Source organism: Penicillium roqueforti, assembly GCF_015533775.1.
Source record: "Penicillium roqueforti strain LCP96 04111 chromosome Unknown scaffold_41, whole genome shotgun sequence".
Taxonomy (NCBI): domain Eukaryota; kingdom Fungi; phylum Ascomycota; class Eurotiomycetes; order Eurotiales; family Aspergillaceae; genus Penicillium; species Penicillium roqueforti.
Genome location: NW_024067605.1, coordinates 18016 through 36588, shown reverse-complemented (window position 1 = coordinate 36588; position 18573 = coordinate 18016). Strand labels below are relative to the sequence as shown.

Genomic DNA, 18573 nt, shown 5'->3' with positions numbered 1-18573 from the left:
ATAATGTGTAAATGCCTGAGCCTATGCCTGTGAAGTGCCTGATTTCGGAGACATTCTCTCTAGTCTAGTTTTGACACAAAGTTGGTTGGTGGTGGTGACATATGACTTAATGCGAGGATTTTAAAGGCTACATAAGCCCATGCAGATACAACATTGTAGGCCATAGTATCTTGGTCGTTGACAGTGCGTTTATGACATGAAGCGACTAGATTTGAAGTAGTAGTGCAACGCAAAGAGATAACGGAATCTCACATAGCAGTCGAGATGACATATATTCCTTCTAGATCCTCCAAGACCATGACAACCCAACAGATGCGAAAAGCCCGAGTAATGATAGTATGAGAAAGAAAACCTGCAAGCCTGTAAAGCCCACGGCATTCTCTATCTTGGCGAGGAGGATCGGAACCACAGCCGTACTCAGGCTATTGAGACTGGTCATAATTCCATAGCCAAGTGTGATGATGCCTTCACCCGTCTCCCCCGGCAAGTTATCTCCGTCAGCATCAGAGCGATCATCAGAGAGTTGTGTCGGGAGTTGAATGGTCCCATATTCGAGTTCATCTGAAGCTCTGCACCCGGCCTCTGGCATATTTGTCTTTGACGAGCAGGACTCGACGATGGAGAGGAGACATCGCGCGAGCCCGGCCCAAAATACCACACCATAAGATGCAAACGCTATCCCCAACATACACATCGGTCCAATCGGTCCTATTCTATAAAGCAATAGAAGATGCGCTGCCATCATGAGGATATTAGTGGCACCAAGGGCCCCCGGGTAGCTTCGAAACCATGGCAAATTCAACAACAGTCCAAATACGGGAGTCAGAATCCCAGAGAGGAAGTATGGTATACTAGATAGGATCAATGTCAGCTTTGGACAGCGTGATGGTAAATTGACTTACCCTGTGGCAAATCCAGCCTTGCGTTGATCTCCATCGTAGAACCATGCGGCTAGGAACCGCTGCGCAGAGATAGTGAAAGTATTGATACCTCCGTAGCCCAGTATGCAAATTAAGGCCAACTGCCAGAAGATAGCGGGAAACCGACGAAGCGATTTTATCGAATCAATGTTCTCACTCTCATGGTGCGAAGTTGTAGTGTCAACGGCTAGTAGATAAAAAGCACCAGTAACAGCGACTCCCAATGGCACTATCGACCCGATCCATACAACGCATACCACGCCAAAGCTTTCGACCATCCTGGGGACGAAAACGGAGGCTCCGACGGAGCCTAGTCTCGATATGCACAGAACCATTGACAGCGCCAAAGATAGTTCCTTGTCCCTGAGCAACAGATGTTAGCAGCACCCCGAGTTTGATAGAATCGGAGCTCACTTGAACCAGCGCGTTGTGATTTCACTTCCTAGGACGCCAATTATCTCTCCGCCTAAGCCAATAAGCACGCGCCCAATCATCATCCCAGACTGGAGTCGCAACTGAGTGGCGACAGCGAAGATCAACTGGCCAACTATTACGCTCGTGAGGGTAGCCAAGAGAACCGTTCTTTTCCCTACCCGCTGTACAGCGAACCCCGAGAAAAAGGGCAGGATCGTGTTGGGTGCCGCGTAGGCTGTATAAAGCGCAGAGACGAAATACGTATACTGAGAGCTTGAAAGTAACAAATGTTCCTGTAATGAAACCGACAGGGGGGCGGGAAGATCATAAACTGGACGAATCAGCTGTGCTCCCAGGGTGAAAAGTCGATAGAGGTACTAAAGTAAATCCCCCACATTAATGTGCAGACTGCCATAAGCACGCGCCAGTGTCTGTCTATTAAAGCCCCCATCTTTCAAACGTGTGAATATCAAAGTGGTGTGAAATGGCAGACAAAAACGAGGGGTGGGATCTCGTCAACTACACCGAACGAGCCCAAAGTGAGCGTCATGATTCGTCCCGGAGTATTCTTGTTGGTGTTTGCCATCTCGGGGCTTCATTCGTTAGATGTATTTGTGTCCACTTCGCTAGCTTAGCTGAATCTTTTTGCTATGCTGCCCTTTGTATGTTGTATAGCTCGTATTCGACCCCTCTATGACGTGGCATGCATGATGCACGATCATTAGCGCCATGAAGATCGCAAGATCAAGAAGACCCGTGCGCAGGGAATATTTTCCCTGCAGAAAACTGATATCCACATGGACAGACAAATGGGTATAAATAGTCACCGTGTGAACAGTCTTGTCTCTGATTGTTTTCACTGCCCAAGATTCTTTAGAATGACAATTCCTAGTCTTGGCCGTGTTGCCTCATTGTTTCCTCATATCGAGAAAGATTGGTGGAAGAAGGCCTACAATGAGATGTACCTCTACACCGATGGTGACTGTGTCGAAGTCCCCGCAATCACAGAAGCCGAATGCAACGACATCATCGGAATATCTAGCGTGCAACAGCTGTTGAAAACCCAAGAATCTTCGATCAAGGTATTGGATCTATGCTGTGGCCAAGGCCGACATAGCATCAATCTTGCCAAACGCTTTCCATCGGTGAATTTTTACGGCATCGATCAGAGCACATATCTCCTTGACCTTGCTCGAAAACGCGCAATAGAAGAAAACGTGCAGAGTAACGTCACGTTTCAGAAGGGAGACCTTCGTCGGATTCCTGCATCGGATTGTTCCTTTGATCTGGTCATACTTCTGGGAAATTCTTTTGGACACTGTAATGATGAAGGAGACCTACAGTCCCTCCGGGAGGCCTCTCGGGTCCTGAAACCAGGAGGAATTTTCGTCATTGACCACGTGGATGGAGCATGGATTTGATCCAACTTCAGTCAAAGTGGATGGGAATGGCTTGAGGGCAAAGAAAAACTTCTGGCCTGCCGGGAACGAGAGCTGTCTCCCGACAAAACCCTCCTCGCTAGCCGAGAGATTGTGATTGATTTGGAAGGTCCTTCGATCCGCCAAGATCTTTTCTATTCCGTCAGACTTTACGATCTGGAGGAAATGGACAACCTTCTCCAAAGATCTGGCCTATTCCTTCAAGCAGAAGATGGGATGCAGATCACAGCGACCAAGCGAGACGGCCCTGTGGACATGGGTATGATGGAACGCAGGCAGTTGATCGTTGCACAGAAGCCAGTCAAGTCCACAGCTGCCAAGCCCCCAGCTGTCGATGCTCTGGAGCAAGACGCGGATATCTACGTGCATCCAAACCTGACACAAAGCTACAATCCTCACAAAGGAAGATTGCTACAAGTCTCGGCATTTGTGTCAGCCGGTACCATGATTCTGGCAGATACACCATATGCTTTGATCCCGTCTGCGGATCCATCCCATCCTGATGCCTCGATTTGCAGTAACCTGAAATGCCGCCAACAAGTGTCACGGGACACACATAGAGAGATTTGCCAAAGGAATTGCATCCGGGATGTTGTTTGGTGTGACAATCGTTGTCGGACGGCAGACCAGGCTCGGCATGACTTTGAATGCGCTTGGTTGAAAAACTACGGAGAAAGTCTTCGTCAAAACGAGGGCCAGTATGCATTTGCCATGCTTTGGACAGTCATGCGTCTTCTAGCTGGAAGGTACATTGAGTTACAGGCAGGGTTCAAGCCATCTGAGCTCTATTCCTGGGAAGATCGGTTCAAGCGGGGGTGGGATTCCATTGAGATCCTCCACAGTAACCGGGAGAGGTGGCCTCAGACGCAGATTTTGCACTGGAAGAGGCTAGTTGAGGTATATCTAACTCACGATAATCAGTCAGACCTTAGCGTTGATGATCTAGTGGATCTCATCTGCAAAGAAGAGTCTAATTCGTTCGGGCTATATCCAAGTGACACTGGGATATTTCCCATTCCGGACCCCCCAATCGAACGAGGCGTGGATTATGGCTTGGGTATCTACCCAAGAGCCTCTATAGTCAACCATTCCTGCATTCCAAATGTAAGTTACCCCTCGAGAATACTAGATTTCAAACATACTCAAATATCCTAGGTCATCTGGAGAGCAGACAACAATGGGCGGATGGTATTGACTACCTCAAAAGATCTTGCCGCAGGCGACGAGTGCTTTATTTGCTATTTTGATCTATGCAAATATGTAGATTTCAAAGCACGGCAAAAGCTGCTGCGAGAAGACTTCCTATTCTCTTGCGCCTGTGAGCGATGCACTCAAGAACAGGCCGAGGAAATATATGGCCGCTTAGAGTAGCAGTTAGGTCTACCACGTTCAATTGCAAAACAACTTAAGATGACCGAAAAATATAATGTAACTGATCTTCTGGGTAAGATCCACCGTCAAGGGCTGTCTGTATATAAGATCACTGAAGACTCTTGCCTCTGCTCGTGGGGGCTTGGGCCCTTGGGGACATCAGTCAGAGACCTGGAGATGCTCATGAAAGTCTGACCAATGCAGAAGACATGTGAATTTAATTATTCCACCTTGTTTCCTCCAAGTCCGCCCTACGACTCGGGCTCATCCACCACACAATCCAACAATTCTGCGATGCTTTGAACCTTCACATGTACTCGATGGATCCAGCTCGGACTCTGCCAGTGGGGGAACCAAACAACCTCATGATCTACCTGGCGTGATGCCCTATACTCCTCTGAAATGTGATGGATATACGTTGGCCTTTTCTATTCTCACGGCATTATACTAATTCTTCAAAGAACACAACCTGCGCCATTCCGTATTTAGGATGATTGGTGGAATGTCGTCACTCCATTCATGAATCCCAAGCAAATCACTTTCCTGCATTGAGGAATTCCCACCAATGGGAGGAATGAGTGTATCAACCCACATGTGAGAGCTATAAGTTTATATGAAAACACTTCTTTCGCGGAGAATGACTCTAACCCCAATAACTCACAAAGGTTGCATCCATGTACACAATAATGGACGTGATCTGGAAAGCAACCGGAGTAGCCCTCCTCAGTATCCTATCTTACGTTCAGGCATATCCTTCCAGTGCATTTGCATCCTCGCATAAGACTCCATTTTTTTGTTTTGGTGGGTGATAGCACCACGGCAACTCAATCCTCGAACGGAGGAGGATGGGGAGATGGACTTCTCAATACAACCCTTTTCAAAGGAGCATCTGGTCGCAATTTCGGTCACAACGGTGCAACCACTGTTAGCTTCCGGAGCGGAGGTTATTGGGACGAGGTTCTAACAACCGTGAGACAAGTTCGAGACGACTATCATCCACTTGTTACAATCCAATTCGGCCACGACGACCAAAAGCCCGCAGCAAACATTTCATTATCACAATACACCAGGAATCTTGAAAGATTCGTGACTGAGGCCTCTAATGCTGGGGCTACACCGATTCTCGTCACTCCTCTATCTCGGCGCAACTACGATAAATCAACAGGGACACCGCGTATCGTCATGAGTCTCGCCAATGAGACCTTGGCCACCATCATTGCCGCTCATCGCTCAAACGCTGCCTATATTGATCTGAATAAAACTAGCACCTGGTATCTCAATGCAATCGGGCCAGAAAATGCTTTTACATACAACCTCAACCCAGCGGATTATACCCATTTGAACGTGCCGGGGAGCATTTTGTTTGGGGGAATTGTGGCCGAACTTATTACGCAGAAACTTGGGACTCTGGAAAAGTCTGGATATCTGCGCGTGAATGACAAACTGAAGAAGAATGTTGATTATGGGATCTATTACTGGCCTTGACTCGACCAGAGATTGTGATTGCGGAGAATCATTACTTGTCTAAGAATACAACGTCTTATTTCAAAATACAAGATGCTGCCATATACTTGTATTCATGTCGGTTCAGGCCTGACTTGAGGATATGTATGTCCACGGTCCCATAAATTTGATCAAATTAACATCGCCATCTTTCCTATACCCCTATCAAACTACATATCAACCACAGGTGGCTACTTCTCCTCCTCATGAGAATGCTTTTGAAGGAACAAAGCTTTCACCGAAGGGTAGGTGCGCACTTCGAGATACTCGGACAAAGCGGAAGTCCCCTCCTTGTCACCAAGATCATAACTAATTGACTGTGGTGTCCTGCCCTTGGCACGTTTGCCAAACCAAATTGCATGGACCCAATTGATAGAGACTTCGAAGCCTTCACCTTGGTCGTGGATCAAAATTGTCGCACCATCCTCACTTTCGAATCGATCGTCAATATCGACCCGCTCCTCCTCGCCCCATGATCCACCGAGTTTGGAATTGAAAATGATTTCATCCTGAGCTCGGCGAATGGAGAGATGGAAGATGATATCATTCTCTGCATCCAGGATTGAAATCTGTGTCATGTCGATGCCATTGGATTGGACAAGATCCACGCTCGACGACTCGAGGAGAATGACACTGTCCGCCTTGAGAGTCTGCTGGAATTTAAGACTGCTGTGAAGTGGCAGATTCGCTCTTGGTCGTTTTGGTCTGACTGAAGTTAGCGATCATATTTCCATATCTATCCCTCATTTATAGGAGTCGGAACTTACCGGGGAGCCGGTGGGTCAGTCTTTGTCTGCTTCAGCTCTGGATCCAGCGCTCCATCAGCACCGCCAGTGATTGTAGGCTCTTGCTTGAAATTCTCAAAGGCTGGCGGAGTAGCGGGGTTGGTGAAGTGCGTGGTGTCGTTGCTGCTGCCAATGATTTCCAACTCCAGTTTCTCAACCTCGTAGCGAGGTAATTCTTTCTCGTTCTACGAGAGATCAGCAAGTTTCATACAATGGTGGCAGCTAGTGACTAGGTATGCTTACCTTGAATACCCGCCAGTATGCACGCTTTCTTATGTACGCCAAGACCTCGTCGCGAGTCAACGTCTTCAGTTTCCGTCCGCCCTTGAGAAGCTTGTAGAGAACCGGGGTAATTGGGATGTAAGCAGTTGACTTGACGCGCGATTTTTGTCCTTTTTTGCAGTTACCGCAGACCGAAGAGCCATCCAACTCGGGCTTTTGGCTGAAGTTGTACACCTCAGCGATCAAGTCTGTCAGTGGGGTTTGTATGCCGTCCTCTTGGGCGAGATACAATTTGACCCAGAAAGGTTGCCCTCCCAATGCGTATCTAAGTCATTCAAAATTATTAGATGTAAATTCTTGTTGCAGCAGATATTTCTCAGGGACAACGTACTTCAAGAATCGAACACTGAAGGCGAAGTCGGTAATTTTGAGCCCACCGTCAATTGCCTCAACGCCCTCTGGGGTCGGAGCTTTTGGGTCCAATGCCAAATCACGCGACACACCATACAGTCGGTTAACAATGGTGATGATGTTTTCCTTAAACAGGGCTTGGTCGAGTGTTCCGTCCTCCTGGTGATACTTGCTGTCCCACCGTGGCAGCTCTGGATAGGAATATCCGAGATTGGAAGGAAATCTAATTCCTTCAGGGGTCCAATAATTTCCTTCAGCGTCACGTCTAAACGGCTGAAGGGGAGTGTTTTCGTCCACAGGATGCTCTTTGCCAAATGAATCACGGATGGTAGCATTGTCGCCATGAATGTTATCCATCCACTTGTCCGGGTTGAGAGCTTGCCAAATTGCGAAGAGACGATCAATATTGCTACAAGCAACTGTTAATCACAGTTGCATTCCCACGTGGTCGAAGAAGATCATATACTTACCAGTGATGCAAGAAGAACAGCGGGTCAAAAGAGGCAACTGGTACATTTCCCATATGTCCGCCAGCACCTGCCCAGCCGTGGCTTTAAGTCAATGTTGTTAGTGTCTGAAGCGACTGATAATAGCACAAAGTAAATGTAGACATCGATTTTCCGGCTGGTCGAGTACTTACACATTGTTGTGGATCTATCCAGGTGAATTTCCAGTCAGTTACTGTGCTCCGACATGACAAATTAACATACTCACATATTCTATGTTCAAGTCCTCGTCGACGTTTTGATCTTTCGAGGTTGGATTTGTGCTTGCAAACGTAGTGTAGTCCATGGGCACAGTAAGCAGCCTATACACCATTTCAGCAGCAGGACCATGGTTCTTGTCATTGTATCCATCGTGAGAGTTGAAGGCATCTGCCACTTTGCGGTTATTGACAACACCATGACGCCAGCCCTGACTGGTTGGATTCTGGTCATCTTCATCCGGCCAACGGCTGGTTCCAATTGCATTGCCAAACTGATCAAGTTAGCTCGGTTTTGTCTTCACATTGCCTAGATCATACATACGTTCTTGTACTCTTCCTGTTCGGTGTCATTTTCCCATGTGTTTTCGGTACCGACGCCCTCGCTTCGCATCGGCTTGTCTGTGGGCATGCGAAACTGAAATAGAGGATTGTTGATTCGATCCGATCCGCCCTCGGGCCTAGGAACAGTGATGGTAGGGTATTTGGCCAAGTCAGGGACACGGCCATTTCGTGCCCAGTCCCAGAAGGGAAGACGCCATGACTCGGCTTGTTCACGCCATGAAGCTTGATCGGCTTCCGGAAATTGAGGGATAACTTCCTTGATCATGATGTCATACACGACTTGCTAGAATGAAATCAGTACAAAATTCCTCCCAGATATCAGGTCCTCCTACCTCGAAAAGAAGCACATATGGCCGGTGCCAAATGGGAAATATCACATGAGAGTGGAAGCAGTAGCCATTTTGCATGGGCTCTGGGCTAGGATCATCCCATCGTACAAACGGTTGTCCATGAATACCTGGTCAAATGCATGTCAAATACCATCAACAGAAGCTGATCAAGCAGAACCTACCGGCGACCTGAAAGTAAGACAGTCTTTCTTTGGGGTCCAGCTTCTGGAAATTGTCCAGAGCCAGGATGAAAAGATCCACTTGCTTTTTGTTGGACTTCTTGCCGCTCCATTCGTCGATATCCTGCCGGACAAAGACCTTTCGGTTGATGCCATCATCAGGATTGGAATCTTTGGCCGGAAACCGGGCTTGGATCTGGTAGTACTCGTACGCAGATGATTCAGATGCCATCTTATCGGCTGGTGGAATTATCGAAATTGTTGAAGCAATACTTCGTTTGGAAGATATTTTTCTCAATCGCCCGAAGAGGTGCATTCGAAGTTATGGAAGAATGTACTTGGGGACACCGGGTCGAGGCGAATCTTTTATATTATTTCTTCCACAACTTGTGAAGGTAGGACAGGCTGAACAGCAGTCTCAGACTCCTGCAAAGCAATTAATGATCGACATTGAATGAACTTTAACATATGCTGTCTTGTCACATTTTAATGCAAGCCACGCATCAGAGCGTAGCCGTCAGCTCTACAGACAACGCCATTTACGACCGCCCGTGCAGCGTGAGGAAATTATTGGCGACCAAACAATGCAGGTATTCGTTCTCAGCCAAAATCTGCTAATGCCGTCTACTATGGGCGTCTACTTCAAAATGGCAACTTACAGCTATAGGCAGCTGCGACCTCAACCTAGAGCGGTTTGACATGATCTGACTCGGAGATCACCAATCAAATGTTAGACAAGATTTTGATTTGGCCTGCATGCTGGCTTGGCAATTGGCACGAACTAGGGTTCATGAAATTGCTTCAGCTCTCCCAGCTAGCCACAAGTATTGTAATTCAACACTCAGCTACGCCAACTCCTAGCTGCCAAACTAGTGCCTTTGGCTTGACTCACTCAATTTTGCTGCTGCATCGTTTGCGCCAGCCACTCAATGCTGTAGCTTGGGTTACGCTGAGCGGTTAATCTATCATTGGTGCATGTCAATTTGTTTTTATGTTTGCCATTTTTTTACCCTGCTGAAGATTGAGAGAATAAGGAAAGGGTGAATATACGCCATATATAGTTTGGTCACTTAGTATGATTGTACATGGATATATGAATCTGAATAATGATCCATTTTGATGATGCTAGAGTAAGGTGAAAAGATCGAAAAGTGCAATTTCGAACTAGCATCTTATATTGAGACATCCATGAGCCACCAAGTTAGTATTGATACCACAGTGAGATATTCCATGTAAAGCGGCGGCTTATTCCCCATAGCAGAAGATCTGCATAGGAAACTGGAACTAGAGCATTCCAAAGCTCATGATCGTCGCGTAATGCCCCTGTTCTCGCATTACCCCTATTTCCTTCGTCGAAAATCCCATTTCATACCATCGAAGACGGGCGGCTTCGCACAGATGATTGGTGCAAATATCTCTTTTAATTCAACCTGATTTTGGACACGAGAGCTGTGGTCAACAAACCGTAGGTCAGTCGCCAGCTCTGATAGCTTCAACACACAAAGAATTTGAGAATGGTGGTTGTTTGTAGCGCTCAGACCAGGTGGCCGTCCTTTGTCTTGAAAGCTCGATAGAGGACAATACTTGGATGCTCTGTGCCCCAAAAAATTCGCATGCTCGCAAGCATTCATACACGATGGGAGTAGGGACCAATAGCGCAGTATCCTGGATTGAAGTCAGACATACTCACAGTACACATGGATTGATCATGGTCGAGGACTGACCTGAGATATTTTGCGTATATGATCAATGGATCTGTTTCTTGGATCTTTTCATGCCCTGGTGAGTACCATATCACCGAAGAAAGATAGCCAAGAACGTACGCCCTTAACTAGCGAAAATCTGTGTACAGAATGTCAAGCATTGATCACTTGCACTACATCAATACTAGAAACTTCGAGAACACGCGTCAGTTCAAGAATTCAAATTCCCGATAAAAGACCATTGACATATACTAAAGCATGACTGCAACGAGAATGATTCCCTAATAATAAAATAAAATGCTGAATGGATAGGAACATATGATGATGCTCCAATACTTGTTTGGTACCTGCTCTTCTCTGTGTAGTAAAGGAGGGCAAGGCAATGCAGAAGACAAAAGAAGATATTCCTTTCCAAATGATGTGTGGCGAGGAGCAATGAGTGGAGTGAACGTTCGTTCTACTCGGTCCCAAACCTGGTAATTGGCTCAAGGCCAAAGATATTCATATGGATAGACGAGGCACCGTTTATGTCTCCAGACTCCGCAATAGTCTAAATCAAGCTCCGAACCTCCATATAGTTGTAGCAGGAATACATAACCAGCCCTTGCTCACATCTCATAGAGTTCAGTCGGAAATTGATGCAACTCGTCTATCTGGGCCCAGTAATAATGCGGGAAATCTAAACATATTCTGTTCGCGCACCGTTCGCTGGAACTCGACTAGATATGTATACTGGGTTTGAAGAAACCCGGTCGCACGCGTGGGATGCAGCGTGACGCGCTCCTCGCTTGAAGAGGCAGAAATCGAGTCAACAACCTTTCGGCTTTTTGAAAAACCCGGGTGCGCGGGGAAACCGAGGATGTTCAGAATCCGCCGAGAAACAGCGAAGTGACGAGAAAGGTGAGAGAGTAATCAAGGGGTGAAGATCAAGTGCTGAAGTCAGCATAGATACGATATTCCGATGTTGATGTAGAATAGGAGATGATAGGAGATGAGAGGAATATAACTTCTACAGGATTCTACTAAATGAGCCAATCTTCACTGTAACATAGTGCTTGTCATGTACATTATCTCATTTTTCCATAATCCCCGAATTCAAACTCCGCACCTCTACCAACTCCCACCTTTCTAGTACATGCAAAGGACACAACACTTTCGCTAAATCACAAATTGGCAAATCTGATACCGGACTTCTGCGCCGTAAAAGTGGAGATCAGATCCATCAGCGCCGGCGACAGCACGTCGTATGTCTCCAGTCCAACGGCCTTGAATTTGGCTCTCACTTCATCCATCTCTTTGGGGTGGAAACCCTGTTCAATAATGGATGAGACGAACCCGGCGAATTGTGGTTCCTGCCAGCCTGTTTCATCGGACAACTCCACGTGTACAAAGTCGAGACCCTTGAAAGGATGGTCCTTCTCGATACGCCCGAAGAGGTGAACACCGCAGTCCTTGCAGGCATTGCGTTGAATGGTAGCATCCTTGTCCACAATCGAAAGCTTCGAGGCATTGGCTGTCACCGAGACGGCGTCTCGCGGTACAACGCCAACCACCGAGAAGAGAGAACCGGATGGCTTCCAACACTTGGAGCAGCCACAGGCGTGGTTGTGGGCAACATTGCTATCCAGGGTGATCTCGACCTGGTTGGAGGCGCAGTGGCAGTGCAGCTTCCCTCCGGAGAAGCTACTGGAGCCTGGTGTGATTCCATTGTCGATGAGAGGGTGGAGAGAGGGTGCCATAGTGAGAAGAGTGAAGTGAATGGGTATAATCGAGGTTAATGGAAGAGTTGAGAGGGAATGTCGACTCCATTTATAAGTAAGGTAAGCTCCAACATCAATGCTCCTCACATCTCCTCACGAGGGGTAACCGGCGTATTATCGTAGTATCTAAGAACGATATAGATTGCCAATGCGGGGGGTTCGGGTCCTGAATGGGGAAATAATTTCCTGTTTAGTCTCGGGATCGATACCGATCGTTTCTTTGTAGGGGGAGAAGGGAAAATTCGTCATGAGGGGTCTATTCAGCTCTCCAATTCTCTTCTATTTGGTAATTCTTGAGAATTCTTGTAATGAAACAAGTCGGAGACGTTGAGGTTCTCTTTTGGAAAACGAGAGATGACAAAGATGACAAAGATGACCATGACCTTTCCCCGCCGGGCCAGCTGAGACTCATCTTTCTTTCCTTGACTCCTCGATAGTTGGGTTTCTTTCTCCTTTGCATTCTCTTGACTTCTGTCCATGACCAAAATTCTGGAGACTTCGACTCTTTCACATGACGTCATCGATAAGGAGCAAGCCGCGCGAACGGTTCAGGTACACGAGGAATTCCGGTGTTGTTGATGTCCGCTGACCATCGGTAGAGAATATATCGTGGTTATCGAACGCGACGAGAGCTGCATGGACTGCACTTGGCTGCTTCCACTAGATGGATTGAGGTACGCGTATGACATGTGTATTTTGCGCGAAACCGATCGATTCTGATCTTGTTTGTTTGGTCCCTCTAGGCCTTTCGAGAAGCCCAGTGGCACCAACTCCATCAACCCGAGCCGAGCGTGACCCCCAGCGATGATGATGGCTCCAATCAAGCTCGCCGGAACTGGCAACGAGTGGTTAGTGTTGCTATGCGCGTCGGCGGCGACGACCGTTTTCCGGAAGTCTCGCCTTCTACGGTGAATCGATCAGAACATAACACAGAGATTACTGGAGCTAAGCCGAAGATGATGGATCTTCAATACTTTCTCGAAATGGTTGATCTCAAACATCGACACGGAAGCAATCTGCGCTCGTACCACACGTGTTGGCGGAATACATCATCGAACGAAAACTTCTTCTATTGGCTGGACTACGGCGATGGGAAAAATATTGAGCTTTCACAGTGTCCACGAGAAAAACTTGAGAAAGAACAAGTCCGCTATCTCAATCGCGAGGAACGTTTGAATTACATGGTGATAGTTGACGAGACTGGACGTTTCCGCTGGGCCAAAAACGATGAACCAGTGTGGACAAACACTGCACGTTTTAAAGATAGTCTCCAAGGGATTGTGGGAATCGAGGATGATGTGCCTCAATTCAACGGAAACTCGACAGTTCTACCAGATTCCACCTGGGACTTGTCACCATCAGCATCATGTTCATCATGTTCATCATCAACAATATCAACAAAGTCTAGAAGACACAGCCCTGACGATGTCCTCTCAAATCATGACCCGAAGCATTTCACCGATGAGGAGTACACTGCCAAGACGATGAAAAAAGTGGTGCACGCAAGCCCCGCTGCTGCATTTAAGCGACTCTGGGGCAAGTCCTCAGAGAAAGAAGGTATCTGGCTATTCGTGAGTCAGGTTTGGATCCGTGGTTGTTAGATGCAGACTAAACCAAATTTACCTTAGGTTGCAGATACCTCTTTTCGTCTATACATCGGCATAAAGAAATCAGGTGCCTTTCAGCATTCATCTTTTCTTCGAGGTGCCCGTATCGCAGCAGCTGGAACGATTAAGATCAAACATGGCCAACTTCGAAGCCTGACACCGCTTAGGTGAGTTCAGTCAAAGCTTTCATCCATCGACTTCTATCATTACTCGAAACGGTAGGCTAACCTGTTCAGTGGCCATTATCGGCCTCCAGCTGCCAATTTTCGAGCATTCCACCACGCCCTACAGCAACAAGGCGTTGATATGTCCCATGTTTCGATGAGCAAGTCTTATATCATGCTCGCTGGAATTGAAGGTTACACCAAAACGAAACGAAAGGCACGTGCTGTACATGAGAAGGTCGACAATTCCAAGCAAAAGTTCCATCAATCCGAAGAATAAGTGCGGGGACATATGTACAGATTACATTACTATATGTAGGCATTCACAATTAGACAGAATGCAAGATTTCCAATTGATGAAAGGTCCTGACTACAGAGGAAGGAGTGGTCAACTGGAAGTGGAAAGATGATGGATTGATGGAAAATGGAGAACTAGCTACTGTCCTGAAGCTGTGTCTATATAGCTTCACACCACGAAGCCAGCCAGATTACATCTACCAGAAAACAGAAGAAGCATCTCTGCAGACGTACAAATGAAATGTCAACGCAGCAAGCTGAACGGCAAGCTACACGTTTGGCGGCAAGCTGTCTGTCAGAGAAGTCAAAGAGAAGGGAAGGAATGCCACAAAGAAGGTCTACAAACTGCATAGGGCAACAGTGAGTATGTCAGAATGTATCACCAACCACCTCAGGTTGGATTGTATGGCGAATAAGATAATCTGAAGGTCCCAAGCTGCGGAACCTTGGAAAACTCCGTGACTTATATAATCCGAGTGCAATCCCGTGGTCGGAATCTTCGGGCAGAATATCCGTGAATTGGAAGACTCGCAGACTCGTGCACTCGTAAAGTCGTGAACTCTGTATCAATCTACATAAAAGCTATGGCCAAGTCCAAAGCGGCAAAGCGTAAGCGCAACGCACAAATCGATCTTCCACAAAAGATTCCGAAAGCAGTACCGAATCTAACACCGCCTCCCGATGGCATACCTCTCGAGCCCACGCATCTCAATGCCGTCGTCTCAGACGAGGAACTCGACATTACAATTGAGACGCTCACGGCGCTTGCACAATATCCAGGCCTGACAAAGTCGAAGGCATGCAAGGATCTGCGAGTCGCGGTCTATGACTTCCGCCAGACATGCACTACGGGTGTTAACACTGCCGGTATGTTGCGTTATTCCTGCTCAAAGACTGTCGCTAACCGTTCGAGAGAGGGCGCCAACTTGACAGCTCGAATAACCGGTGCATTGGTGGACGAGAAATACATTGAAGCCAAGATCTTGCTTGCAGAGATGAGGATCAGGGGGGAACAACCCAAGATTGGAGCATTGTGTCGCTGGGTGCGAGATCTGGATGTCGTCAGCGGCCTCTCGACGCAGCATAAATCACACGATCATGTCTCCATTCAGCGCAGTGTGAAGGAAAACGAAATCCTGGGCGTCCTTGATGCCATCCTGCGCGTCAGCACCCCGATTGACACCAACACAAACGCCGTTGACTCAACCAATCCCATCGCCTTCCAGTCCATCTGGGACCTCCGCCCCTCGACGACGCCACTTCCCGTCTACGCCTCAGTCCTTGACAAATCAATTTTGGATGAGGCACCCAAGTCTCCATCTGCTCTCCGCATCATCGAACAAACCCCTGGCCCACTCCGCAAACCCCCAAACCACCATCCGGCTATTCTCTATACCACCGCGCCGAACGCCGTCCCACTGGCTCCTGTCGGTCCTTCCATAACATACCACGCACATCCCGCTGTGCCAGGCCTTGGCCTTGCACTCAATGTCCTATCCCCCACCGAGTGCAAGGCGATCATCGCTGCCGGTGAATCTGTTAATTTCCTGCCGGACGCGCCCCTTCGCGAGGATGGGGACATCAGCATCCTAGCCCACAACTTTTACTGGATCATTGACACCACATTCCACGACATGCTTTGGGCACGAATTTCCCCTTATGTGCCACCCTCTATCAATGGTCGCATGGTCCGAGGCATCAATCGTCGCTTCCGTGTGTACAGGTATGTTCCCGGAGCCGAATATCGGTGTCACATCGACGGAGCTTGGCCGCCGTCCGGTATTCTTCCTGATGACACATACGTGTACGACTCTTCGCCTGAGGAAAAGAAACAGAGCTCGATGTACACATTTCTACTATATCTCAATGATGAGTTTGAGGGCGGAGAGACGACATTCTTCATGCCAGCCCCGCGGGAAGGGACCCTCAACGGATACCCGGTGCGACCTGTGATGGGAGCTGTTGCGATATTCCCTCATGGGGAGTCGAATGGGGCCTTGCTACATGAAGGTACAGGGGTGAGGAAGGGAGCAAAATATATCATTCGGACTGACGTAGAGTACGATGTGAAGCCTTGTGGAGAGTGATGATAAAGACATGAATTATGTAGATTTGTTTTGCAAGTAAAACGCCACTGAAAAGAGCCATGATGGTGTGCATGCAGCATTGGTCAAATAAGAGCTCTCCAGTGCTACGAGGTATGTAATTTTTCCTTGAAGATCTCAATCAAATAGCGAACCTTTAGAATGCCATCCCTTCTGCGTTATCAAAGTTGAACAGGTACATGTCATACCTTGATATGCCAATAAGATCTCTAAGATAGAGTTATTTTGCTTCTAATGATTCAGAGCATATCCTCATTGGGGATCGCACAGGGATTATTCCATCTTCGGCGGAGCAAATGCCACTCTATTCAGACCTTGGCATTCTTTAACTCTAGCAGGATATTATCCCTAGAGGGCTGTGGATCTTCAGGTATTATCTCCTAGAAAGGGGACCAAAGGGGGGGAGACACAGTGACAATAAGAAGCAGAGACTACCTGACATGAAAGGAAAACATATCACTTTTGATCTTCGCAGAAGCCAACAGAGAAAAACGTTTTCGACAAGACATTGTACACTTGTTCATTACTGGTATATACACAGCATTTCCCCAGTCTGTACACCAACTGACCTCCTTAGACCAAACTTTCAAGATGTTTGTCATAAGTGTACCCAAAGTTCTTACACTTTGCCTCCTTTTCCTTGCAACAGCGCATCTTTCAATGGCGGAGTGCTGTCATGGAGTGGGCAAGAGACACTGCTCAACAGACGCCCTGGGCACTGAAATTTGCAAGAAACTATGCGCAGATGGATCGAAGCCAAACCCGTTTTGTGGCAAAGGAAGTAAGTAAACCCATGGAACTCGTGAATTTGGGTCGATCACTAATGAAAAGAAAAAAAAAAGAATGTGATCTTCTTGGCTGCAACTGCAGTGAGGGATGTCGTAAGTAACCTGGAGCTGAGCTATGAGCAGGTTTCATTGAACTTCTGTTCTCAACTCGAGGGGCTATCTTGGGAACCTGGTGGCTTGCGATAATTATAGTTCTACTGTCATTTTTACTATCTTTCTCAAAGAGAACTGCTCGGTTATTCTCGTCAGGGATGATGCAATGTGAACCACTGGGGCAAGTCCGTATACATAATTCTTGGGGTTTGCGACATCATCATAGATGGATAATGGCCCGCGTTAAATGAGGCTGCTAAGAGAATCTAAGATCATATTTACAAATTCGGTAGCTCAGTAGAACATTCCAAGTGGTGCTTTCCACGCTCTGTCTTGACCCTGTCCAGACACCGGGGACCAAACTTGGTTAGTGGAGAGCAACCGACATATACTGCCCGATGGAGCGCATGGAGGACTTTTCGCAAGACACGGTCGGCCTGGCGGGGGGAGACCTCTTCAGGTAACGCGAAACGAGAGTGAAGGCTCTCGCGGGGCGTGGTGTACAATGGCAGCCACTGCGGCAGGGTCGGGGCCTGTCAAGAGACTGTCTGTATAGCCTGAGAGGACGGATGCGCGTGTCAGTGTACAAACAACCGGGAACCAACTACCTCACTCGCACTGAGGGCCTGAGATCAGGTTAGCCTGGTTGAAGCGGTCCCGTCCTAGTTGATTTGCCCGTGATGTATGCCTAAGGAGCAAACTGAGAGACACCCGGGGTGAGAGAGGCTTTGTCCACCTCGAGAGTCCAGAAACCTCATTTATCGGGTGACAAACTGGGGTATCGGTCTATGCAAGTAAACCTGTCGGAGCTACTTAATGTCTTTTGGGCCACGTGGCGACGGAATCGATTTTGAAAATAATGGCGGGACGGACCGCGACGCGAACCCCTGAACCGCCCGACCGGCTCGTTCCTTCCGCTAGCTATATTTATAAACCTCCTTGGTTCGGTTATCTCGCCTCTCTAGTAGTTCTTTCTATCGACCACAACTATAAGAACCCTAATATAGCTGATATATATTTAGAAGCTTCTAGACATTCTAGACTAGTAGCGAAATCCTAACCAAGCAGATATAAATATAGCTGTGGTTATCACATATATCTACTTGGAGTTCAAGGATACTTTCAAGTTCGCGGTTTAGAAAAAGCTCATTCAGAACCACGGTCCTGGTCCTTCCAGTAGTCTTGCTGCCTGAGGCTTCACGAATTCTCATCTTCTATAATTCCCATCCTTGTTCAGTTCCACGTGTTTAATTATTATACACACGGTCATGGAGCCAGACCCATAAAACGATGGTCTTGCTGTTGTCCAAGTGTGGCTGGCAATGTTTCCAAAAGGCTGGGACAGACTATGAATCAATTAATCGATCGATTGGCATGTGGTTTCATAGATCCCAGTTTACTTCCAGGAACGCAGCATCTATTCCTAGGAACGTAG

At 47.5% G+C, this 18573-nt stretch overlaps 6 protein-coding genes across 6 annotated transcripts; 3 read left to right on the top strand and 3 right to left on the bottom strand.

Annotated features, from left to right (window-relative positions):
- Positions 1 to 280: 280 nt before the first annotated feature.
- Positions 281 to 1414, bottom strand: LCP9604111_9058 (uncharacterized protein; the record flags this gene model as incomplete). The annotated part of the gene is made up of 3 exons (XM_039077270.1): positions 281 to 851; positions 903 to 1283; positions 1335 to 1414. 3 exons carry the CDS (start codon positions 1412 to 1414, stop codon positions 281 to 283), a joined length of 1032 nt encoding a protein of 343 aa, XP_038924898.1.
- A 798-nt stretch (positions 1415 to 2212) lies between these two features.
- Positions 2213 to 5629, top strand: LCP9604111_9057 (CAZyme family CE12; the record flags this gene model as incomplete). Its single annotated transcript, XM_039077269.1, has 4 exons — positions 2213 to 2676; positions 2767 to 3877; positions 3929 to 3999; positions 4957 to 5629. 4 exons carry the CDS (start codon positions 2213 to 2215, stop codon positions 5627 to 5629), a joined length of 2319 nt encoding a protein of 772 aa, XP_038924897.1.
- A 209-nt stretch (positions 5630 to 5838) lies between these two features.
- On the bottom strand, positions 5839 to 8853 carry tyr1 (uncharacterized protein; the record flags this gene model as incomplete). The annotated part of the gene is made up of 10 exons (XM_039077268.1): positions 5839 to 6352; positions 6415 to 6617; positions 6676 to 6979; positions 7046 to 7474; positions 7536 to 7616; positions 7706 to 7719; positions 7780 to 8043; positions 8094 to 8396; positions 8446 to 8570; positions 8625 to 8853. 10 exons carry the CDS (start codon positions 8851 to 8853, stop codon positions 5839 to 5841), a joined length of 2466 nt encoding a protein of 821 aa, XP_038924896.1.
- Positions 8854 to 11487: 2634 nt separating this feature from the next.
- On the bottom strand, positions 11488 to 12063 carry LCP9604111_9055 (S-(hydroxymethyl)glutathione synthase; the record flags this gene model as incomplete). The annotated part of the gene is made up of 1 exon (XM_039077267.1): positions 11488 to 12063. One exon carries the CDS (start codon positions 12061 to 12063, stop codon positions 11488 to 11490), a length of 576 nt encoding a protein of 191 aa, XP_038924895.1.
- A 498-nt stretch (positions 12064 to 12561) lies between these two features.
- Positions 12562 to 14135, top strand: LCP9604111_9054 (IQ calmodulin-binding motif protein; the record flags this gene model as incomplete). Its single annotated transcript, XM_039077266.1, has 5 exons — positions 12562 to 12636; positions 12684 to 12758; positions 12828 to 13655; positions 13713 to 13858; positions 13928 to 14135. 5 exons carry the CDS (start codon positions 12562 to 12564, stop codon positions 14133 to 14135), a joined length of 1332 nt encoding a protein of 443 aa, XP_038924894.1.
- Positions 14136 to 14736: 601 nt separating this feature from the next.
- Positions 14737 to 17146, top strand: LCP9604111_9053 (uncharacterized protein; the record flags this gene model as incomplete). Its single annotated transcript, XM_039077265.1, has 7 exons — positions 14737 to 15019; positions 15068 to 16162; positions 16332 to 16350; positions 16596 to 16627; positions 16733 to 16786; positions 16835 to 17038; positions 17100 to 17146. The coding sequence occupies 7 exons, from the start codon at positions 14737 to 14739 to the stop codon at positions 17144 to 17146; spliced, it is 1734 nt and encodes a 577-aa protein (XP_038924893.1).
- Between the last annotated feature and the right edge of the window lie 1427 nt (positions 17147 to 18573).